The sequence below is a fragment of the Ammodytes marinus genome, assembly GCF_949987685.1.
Source record: "Ammodytes marinus genome assembly, chromosome: 15".
Lineage (NCBI taxonomy): Eukaryota > Metazoa > Chordata > Actinopteri > Uranoscopiformes > Ammodytidae > Ammodytes > Ammodytes marinus.
In genome coordinates this window covers 15690287-15700144 of record NC_137219.1, presented here as the reverse complement: position 1 = coordinate 15700144, position 9858 = coordinate 15690287, and the positions used below count along the sequence as shown (strand labels likewise).

General features: G+C 44.2%; 1 protein-coding gene across 1 annotated transcript in view; it reads right to left on the bottom strand.

Annotated features, from left to right (window-relative positions):
• esrrb (estrogen-related receptor beta) overlaps positions 1-9858 on the bottom strand; it is a gene marked incomplete at both ends in the record, with an annotated part of 37853 nt that overhangs the window by 3544 nt on the left and 24451 nt on the right. The window contains 3 exon segments of the mRNA XM_080042698.1: positions 7862-8023; positions 8434-8500; positions 8503-8618. Coding sequence (XP_079898824.1) covers positions 7862-8023; positions 8434-8500; positions 8503-8618 — 345 coding nt within the window.

The window sequence follows — 9858 nt, the reverse complement described above, 5'->3', positions numbered from 1 at the left end:
TACGTACCACCCTTCAGCTGTCACACACAAACACACACACACACGCACACACACACACTTCCCTTCCACCTCCCCGCCTCCTGCACAGTGCGCCTGCAGGCGTTCAATACTGACAGCACATTAGGCTCTTCAGCTCCGCCCCTGATTAATATGATTGCTCTTACAAGTTTGCTGTGGTCACGCTACCTGCCATTGCGTGATTAAGAGGCGATAGATTATGGTATTGACCAGGGCGTTCACCACACATATGCCCCACGTTTTCTCTTAGATATAAATGATCTTTCCGGGGTGCGGCCACCGACTGATCTTTATCTCATCCTGCCTGAACACCGTGAACACACACACCTACACCCACACACACACACATACACACACACACACACACCTACACCCACACACGTGTGCAGGTTGAGAAGAACAAGAGACAGGATGAGGAAGCGTGAGAGAAAGTGTAAAAGGAAACAGGACGGAGAGAGAGAGACAGGCAGAGAGAAAAGAAGAGCAGGGGAGAGTAGTACCTGAGTGTTCAATTTCCCTTATCGTGGTGATGACCACTGCAGGGGAAGAGCTGGAGGATACATTAATTAACAGATTGGGATCAGAATGTGAGGGTCTTCACATTTTGAAGGGGAATCAATAGTCAGTAGAATAGAGTGCTAACAGAAATGTGCTGGTGCCCGGCTGGACTGGTCAGAGGCCTGAAGAGTCCAAATTAGACCCAACAAAGCAAACTGCCAAAAGCACTCAAAACACTTGACTATTATCAGTAGACGCAATAAGCCATTATTTTTTGTAAAAGCCTGAGCCATTACACATATCCTGGCTCCATCTTTAAAATCTTTTTGTCATGTTATTTCCTTGTCTGCATACGTGGCCATTAAGTCGGACAGAATGTGGACTGGCCAGAGGGGGAAATTGTCATGCAAGCGTGGGGAGCAGTCTTGATTGCCGCATCAGGTTGGCATCGCAATCACAGGCAACGCTTTGTCGAGCCTTTTAATGCTGAAGGAGGACTGAAGCGGAACTAAAGCCCTGCTCCCAATGTGACAGCCTGTGTGAAGGCCTTGTTCAGGGATTGTTGGAGAGGCTTTAGAGTTGTTCTGATACAGCCGACACCTCTCAGCCATATGCACACGCGCAGCCCCAGCAGCCTACAATTACCTTTGACGCTAAAAGTCCTTGAATTTAATCCAGTGTTGTGAGATGGAGAGGTGGTGTTTTTGCCCTGCTCCATCCCCTCTCTTCAGGGCCTAAATTATCGCTCCAAATGGGATCTTGTGTCGTTGCCTTGCCTTTTTCCACTCAATTTAATCGAGTAATGAAGTGACTTCCCGACTCCGCAGGTCACACTGCGCTCCGGCCGCCCGCACTCTGAAGGTGGTTCGGTTAAGTGCCGTCGGAGTGGGTGATTTCCTATAATGAAATATCAATATTTACATCTTCATTTCCAGCCCACTGCCTTAGCGGGGGGTTTGACCAAACATGACACAATATTGACCAAAGCCGAGAGGGCTGTCTATGCGCTTGAAGGGCTTTATTCCACTCCGCTGCTGATTTCTGTCTGAGAGTCTTTTGTGTCAGGACTTCAGATATAATAACTATGCAGAGTTTGCCTTTGTTCACTACATCACGTGTCTCAAAGGGAACTCCACATCGGAAATAACAAGATATAGAATATGTTCAATAAAAATCAGTTTAATATAGACTAAAGACAACAAATAAATATACAGTAGGTGACACAGACACAACCCAGTGACCACTAACTGCATCAGCACACCATCATTCATAGCTCAGAGGGTGAAAACAAGACCAGCAACCGCAGCCAAAACCATCATCTCTTCCTTTATCTCCCCAAAAAGCCCTGGGCTCTGGGCAGGAGGGGGCAGCCCAAACCCATACACACACACGGCTGCTTCAAACCCCCTCGCAGAGATTAATCAGAGCGCCGTTTCATCTGCCAGTGCACCGGTCCAAAATGAAATGCTGGAGATTTCTGTTGAGCTGGAGTTCATATTCTATTAATTTATTATTGTTTCCCTCTCCCCGAGGGCCATTAGCGCGGGTAATAAAAAGAGATGTAATTACGAGGCACGGTGGCCCCCTCCAGCTGCAGCCCCCTCGTAACTCACCCTCAATCAGACAACAGAGCAGACAGAGGGAGGGAGAGGAAAGAGGGGATAGAGAGAGAGAGAAATTAGGATAAAAGAGAGGAGAAGATATGGGCCAGAGAGGAGGGAGATAAGGAAGAGAGAACGAGAGCAGCAGCAGTAGCAGCAGGGAGCGAGAAGGGGAAAAAGGAAGAGGGAGATAGAAAGAGGAAAGAGAGTAATTCTGGCTGGACAGGGGCTGATCTATCATGGCTGGCTATCAGAAGGACAAGCAGGCCCTGAAGACTTCTGCCCAGCGGCAATCTCACCTCAGCCAACTCAAGTGCTCTCCGGGCTCCAGTTGGAGTAAAACTGGCCCTAACAGGACCCCAGGGGTTCAGCACGTCTTTTTTTTTTATTGTAGCCTCAAACTGAACTGAATGATCGTGCTGCCATAAGCTTATTCTATATCAAAGCTTTTTATTTCAGATGACACTTAAAAAAGAAAAAAAGGACAAAAGGAAAATGTATGCACCTCTGATTTGTATTCCTCTGATCTGTCACTCCAGAGTGACAAACTACAGTGTAAAATGTATATCCGATATAGGAATGAAGTTCAATTTTGAGCAGCTGATAATGGTGTGCGTGTGCATGTGTGTGAGTGTGTGTGTGTGTGCTCGCGCACAGGGTTGTTTGCGTGGATCTGTGTATGTGTATTTGTGTGTATGTGTGCAGCTGCCGACCATGATTTTTCTTGAATTTACATGACAGCGTCAGGCAGACCCAATCAATAGCCGCTTGGTAATAAATTGTTGCGCTTGACATAAATAATTTGACCTGAAGTCCAGCCACATGTACGATACAAACAGCTCAAGTTTGCTGGGGATTTTCCCTGGACAACGATTTGATAACACACATGCTGTGTTTATATTTGACGTCATGTCAATGCAAAACTAAATTGACTCTGACTAAGAGATAGAAGATTGAAAATAATCTTGTTATTTTTCACGCTCCAGCGCTGTCTTTCAGGAGGGTCAGCTATCTGCCTTCTTTCAACATGATAACCAGCCCATTATCCCATGGTAAGTAGCAGGTTGAATGGTGATTTGACCAGTAGCCTGTGAACATTATGAGGTTGAAGAACGTTAAATAATGTAATCCCCTTGTTTTAATCTGCACTTTATGACCTCATGACCCTGAGGTAGAGGTCTTTAGCCCTCCCCAGGGTCCCACACTGCCCAATAGTGACGCTACATATCTCTGTTTAGCCCCAAAGACCAGGACGAATCAGGCTTTAATCATTGCCATAATTACACACAATTTATCTCTGCTGCCATCAAGCAACATTGCTTAATGAGGGATGGCGGCCTGCTGCAGATCACTTAAAGGCGCATCAGCATATAACATTTCCTACACAACATTTTCTTTTTAACACGACTTAAAGTTCTTTACCAATGCTTTAGTTTAAGACCCAGGAGTTGGTTCAGATGTAACTTGGTGACAATGTGAACAGTGCAAAAGCATAATTGTGATGCTGGATGTACCTGCTCATGTGTCACAGTAACTAAACAAAGCCCTCCCCCACCCTGCCTGGCAGATGTCCCTTTTCTGGCCCTGCATGCTCCTGACTGCCTGTCTGCCTCCAATACGCCCCCATCTCAATCTCCCCGCAGCTTTTCCGCCTTCCTGCCGCTCTCCTGCCGGGGTTCAGGCCTCAGTATCCACCTGATTGCTCAATCTATCTTTATCTCCTGTGTTGAAGCCTACGTCAGAGGGTAAATTGAATATACTAAGAGCTGTCTGTTGGTGTCTATATTTAATAAAGTGCACTGATGAGGTGCTGATTTATTGCCGGGCAGTATTCACACTCTATTACAAGGAGATTACGCAGCTTGAGTGGGATCAGGCTGGCAACACAGTAAGTAGATTTCACAATTTAATGGCAAAGAGAAAACAGGAGCCCGGAGGGGGCTGGAGGAGGGTGGGCTGATGGGTGATTATGGTGGTGAGGGGCTGAGCTGACACAAACACGACAACATACAAGAGGCGCGATCTCTTTTTAACATCGCTGCCTCCATGCTAACAACTAACATGCCAGGCGCTTGTCTGTCAAAAGCGGAGCTGATGAGCTGGAATCCAATAAAGCGCCCATGATGAATACTCCCAAAACACCAGTAATGAATAGAACAATGCAAACAAGAGTAGTTCATTAGATTAATCTGGCTTGATTTCATACATAATTGCAAAATGCTATAACAAATGAGGGTAACGTTTGATTTTTTTTAAACGTAATAATACAAAATCGAAACGAAGTTAAGACATAAGCATATGTAATGTCATACATTTAAGGGGTGCCCTGCCAAAGTAAAAATATGTTTTATCATGTGCCAGCAAAGCAGCAGCGGCAGCAGTAGCAGAGAGTCAATGTTTGCTTGGCCTTTTAGCCTTCCGAGAATTCCCAGCTGAAAACACTTGGGCCCGGGAAGCTGGGATGGGAGCTGACAAACACCAAACAGTGACTACCTCCTGTATAAGCAGCATGCATGGCAGTTTTTACATATGAAAGCATGACATTCCCACTGCGGGTGGGTCGCAGGTAGCCAAGGGGGATCACACTGGTATACCGCCGCTTATAGAGAAATGTAGCAATGTCAAGGTGGTAAACAGGTTCTAGTGTACTGAAGTTGTCATTATACTTAGTTCCACCCTAAACCTCTTGGACAGAGTGAAGCACAGCTTTATGGGGATGGAAGGGGGCCAGAGGGGTGGACAGTGGACTGCTATGTGTGTCAAAGGTTGTTAGCACCTTAGGAGCAACAAGCCATCTGTCAGCATCCCTATAACACTGCTACTAATGACCCTACCCCCCGCAGGCAACAGCCGTGTCACACTCCGCTTCATGGTGCTATTTGGAGCAGTGACACTAGTGTCCAAAAGCTCCGCACTGATAATCAATTCATCAAAGGCAGATTCAGAATGAGGTTCAGAGCAGCGGTCTGGAAATCGCAAAACTGTGAAAATCTCTTGACAGGTGACACCAGCCTTCAATACCTCCCTCGATAAACGTAAGTAACAAGTGCACCTGATCTTATTGATTGATCTAAAATCAGACAACAAAAACCTGTAAAACCTGAAAAGCCTTTCCTTTAGACACACTGACCTTTCATGGTATGCTAAATAGAGCCGGGATGACAAAGTTGACATTGGACCCTGTAAGGCAAAGATACCATCGACACTAATGATAGAGCTTTGATATCCTCTAATCATCTTCCAATTAAAACTCAATAGGGCCACTCTACTTCACATTATGCCACTTTTGAACGCGTTTTCAAATGTTAGCTGAGAATAGGGGAAATTAAAAATCAATTGGGAGAAGGTAAGTGCCAATTTTCCTGACATTTAAATTGTTACATTTGGACTTTAGTTATTGGCCCATCTGTCAATGGCCCTAATCAATGTGGTCTACTTCATAATGAACTGTTAATCTTTTTAATTCCATTGCCTAAGGCAGCGAAAATCTATCAAAATGCAATCAGCAGCTTTTCCCCCCTGTTCCTTTCTTGTCCCGGAGCGGATGGAGGGAGAAATATTGTAGGAAGCGAGCGTGGAGGTTGCCCTGGGGTACCGTTGCTGCATAGAGTGTTAGTGGATGGAGTCTCGCTCAACCAGTGAACCGTCTCTGATCAGGTTCAGCCATGTACAACTCAATTATGCAGCCATTTCATGGCCAGAGGACACCCACTGTCCTAATACAGACACCACCAAAGGGACAGACACAGACCAAGCACTCAGCTGGAGTCAAAGTCTTTATCCAGTCAAATTGTCTTTTTAATCTAAAAATATTATGTCTGATTTTTAGATATAGGTTTGAAAAACTGACCAAATATAAAACAAAAGCACAAGTGTGATTGTGAGTATTTAAACAAAAGCAGAGCAGAATAATCAACTTAACCATCATTAAGGTGGAGTACATTGTTTAGCGCATCCGTACAGTTCCAGGTACTAGCTCACAGTTGGAACAGATCAGGCTTAACCTACTGCTTCAGGTTTTGGGTTAAATGATCATTATCAACGCATTCAGAATGACTAGTCCCCATGCTGCAATCTATGGGGCAAATCCCATTAACCTAATGAATCTATCCATGTACAATACCTGTTAGTATAATCTGATTAACAATGCTTCAATACTATGAGAGAAAATCCGAGTCAGAGTGTACACAAATTAAAATGATGATGCACTTCAACATAGTACATCCCTTAACACTGACTGTATATTAAATGCTGTGTAAAGATGTACGGAGAAAAATCATAAATCATGGTCATAAATAAATAGACAAAAGTGTGGGTGCTGCTATAGCGACTACGCCTGCTTCAGATGAAAATAGATGTCCTACTCTTTCTACTCTATCTAAACGTATGTATGTCATGGTAATTCCTGGATGCTTGCAGTATACACTCAGCAGAAAGTACAGGAATGGCATCGTTTCTGTGTTTTTGTGAATTTTTGGGTCACAACGATGAGAGTGTGTTATCAGGTCAGTCGTGATCCAGTCCTGACTAAGCTCCTTGTTAAACTCTCAGTCTGCTGACCATGCAGGGCCCGTGGGGAGCGTTCCAAAACTGTTTAGATGCGCAAGTGGCCGGGGCAGTGGGTGTATATCCATCTCTAATCTCCTTACGATCAGATCTGTACCTGATTAATACCCCTCCTTCTGAGAAGTAGTCTAATACCTTTTCAGCACAAAATGCACCTGCACAAACTCAGTTGAAGTCCACTTCACCTTACTGAAAATAAATAAATCTTCTTCGTCTGTGAAATGGGATTGAAGATTTTCTTCTGAAATAATTTATAATATGACTCAAAAGCATGTACACACTTTTTGATTGTATTCATGTGTGTGTACGTGTGTGTTAATTGTGTGCGTGTGCGTGTGTGTGTGTGTGTGTGTGTGTGTGTGTATGTGTGTGTGTGTATCAGTGCTATAGTGATGTCGCACATTTCCTTTATGCCAACAGCTCTATGCCTGTCCAAGTTATGCTGATGAGAAGAAGAGGTTACGGGGGTGCCGCCGAGGGACACATTCATTTAGTTTGTTACGTCTCCATGCCTACACCACTGTAATGTTATAGAGTTATGGGGGTCAAGCTCAAGATCAAGGAGAATCTGCCTTGGTTGCAAAAAAAAGAGCGGCTAAACAATGTGTTCTCTGTCAAAATCAGGGGAAAAACTCTTAAAAGAAGCAAAATCTCTGCTGACGTGAGGTGCTGTATCCTTATATTCAACAGCCTCTTATACCTCGTCTATCAGAATGCCTATGGGGGCAAGAAAGAAACATGATTATGCCCATCAATAATTCAATGTGTGTGTGTTCGCGCTTTTCTGTGTTCACGTGTGTGTGTGTCTGTGTGTGATATGATGTCTTGTTTGACTGGGCAGGTTCTCAACTTTTTTCTCAATCTCCCTGGTGATTACAACATACATTTGCACTTGGTCTGTGCCCCTCCCCCCATTACCATTCAATGCAGAGGTTTAAGATGCACTCTATTGATTTTCTTCTTGCACAGCTATGTCAGTTTTGCACCCCCACTCCATCCTCCACACACCCCGAGGCTGTATAATCTGCTGCCATTAATGATGTGCATGTGTGTGTGAGTGTCCGTTTTATTTGGGCAGAGTGTGCCTGAGACAGAGGGAAATAAAACTGTAAAAAAAAGAATAGAGCGGGCAGGTTTAGAATAAAGGAGAAAGGAAGCCAAGATGATTTGTGTTGTACCTGGGATGTGCTTGGCCCAGCCGATGATGACCACCAGCTCGCGGTCGGCCAGATCACACAGCGTGGTGAGAGCCTTGATGTCGCTCTCCGGCATGGTGGGGTCAGGCATTGCATAGATCTTCTCCGGCTCTGCCACCAACAGGTGTGACACTATCTTTGTGACTGAGGAGAGAGGAGGAAGGGAGACGGGGTGTCAAAAGCAAAAGCAGAGGTCAAGGGGTCATGTCAACGCAAAGATGCACCGAGCTGATAAATATTTGGATGTTGGTAAAATTGTGGAATGGTTGTCACACTTTCTTTATTTCTTTCTCTTTCTCATTATACTATACAATGGATGGAGCTTGAATTGGTACGATCCTTACAGACTGCATACTGGAGAAAAAACTAAATGTATGTGTGTAAATATGAAACACAAGTGTCCTCGAGCACTCTGTCATTGTTTATTATCGGTCATCTGCTCATAGAGTTTTTCAATTTTTCCTTGACTTTATGTCTAAGAAATTAACTCTTAGGTGTCTTAACGTGGCTGAGATGACGCATGAATCTGGTGAAGAAATTTGCCTCAGTTTTACCTGCGTGCTGGTCTGACAGAAGAGGGGCGGTGGCGGGGTGAGACAATGGGTAAGTGACAAAGCAGTATACTCACGAGGCTTTTTGGTGGGAGGGGGGAGCGTTAAGCCCAAGTACGGGTTGTTGTCGTTGTCCAACCTCCGCTTGTACTTCTGTCTGCCCCCTCGCACGCGGTCCAGACGAACCCCTGGGTAGAAAAACGACAGAAGGACACGAGATGAGTGTATTTTTTTCCACATAAGATTTTAAGGGGAGATCTGAACACTCAAAAATCAATTAGAAAAAAATTGCAAATTTTAGATTAATTGTGATTCAAAAGAAACAATGCAAAGATACTTAAAACAAATCCTCCATCTAGTACAGTAGAACAAAACATGTGGCATGATGATCAGAGATGACACTGACATTTATGCATTAGATCATGTGTAAAAGGAGTAGTGTGAGTGCCGGTTTCTGGTTTCAGCATTGTAAAAGGACTACATAGTGGCATAAGTCAGTGTGTATGTTTGTGTGAGCATGCACTTCAGTATGTCTGTATGTATGAGTGTGTGCGGATGTGTCAGAGGCACGGCTGCCTTCCCATATGCGGTCCATGCCTGGCTGGTCTACTGTGACACAGCTGAGCCCAGAGCAGGTCTAAACATATGAATATTTAACGCAGGGTCAATGATCTCACAGACTGGCCCTCTAATTATTTAGCTTTTGGGTTGAGGCAGACTGCATACTAATTAGCTGCCAGCTACATGCCTCTTTGCTTGTCTGTGTGTGTGTGTGTGTGTGTGTGTGTGTGTGTGTGTGTGTGTGTGTGTGTGTGTGTGTGTGTGTGGGTGTGTATGAGCTCAGGTAGGTGCAATTCGGTATCCAAGAGAGGAAACTTAACCGGCCAACAAGCAAATACATAGTCCCACAGACACCGTACACAACATCCACTGTCACGCTGCAGATAGATAACTTGGTATTGCTTTCCCATAAAAAGACCCTTATTTCACCCCTCTTTCACAGGAGTAGCACTGAGGCCTTATCACCCCCAGCCACAGCTAGGGGGCCAGGTTGCACACTGATACTGTAAATGTCAAGCCGGCCTCATCATAACATAAGTTATTTATTATCTCATTATTTGATAAGAATGTTTCCATTTGGATGTCTTTTCTATTCTATTAATTTTCAACATAGTTAAAATATTTCATCTATGCTGTTCTATTTATTTGATAGCACCGGGCAGGTATTTGGTTATTTAATGCAGTTGTATGCCAACTAGGGCTGCAACTAACGATTATTTTGATAATCGATTAATCTGTCGATTATTTTCTCGATTGATCGATTAGTGTTTTGGTCTGTAAAATGTCAGAAAATGGTGAAAAATGTTGATACATTTTCCAAAGCCCATGTTGACGTCCTCAAATGTATTGTTATGTCCAAAACACACA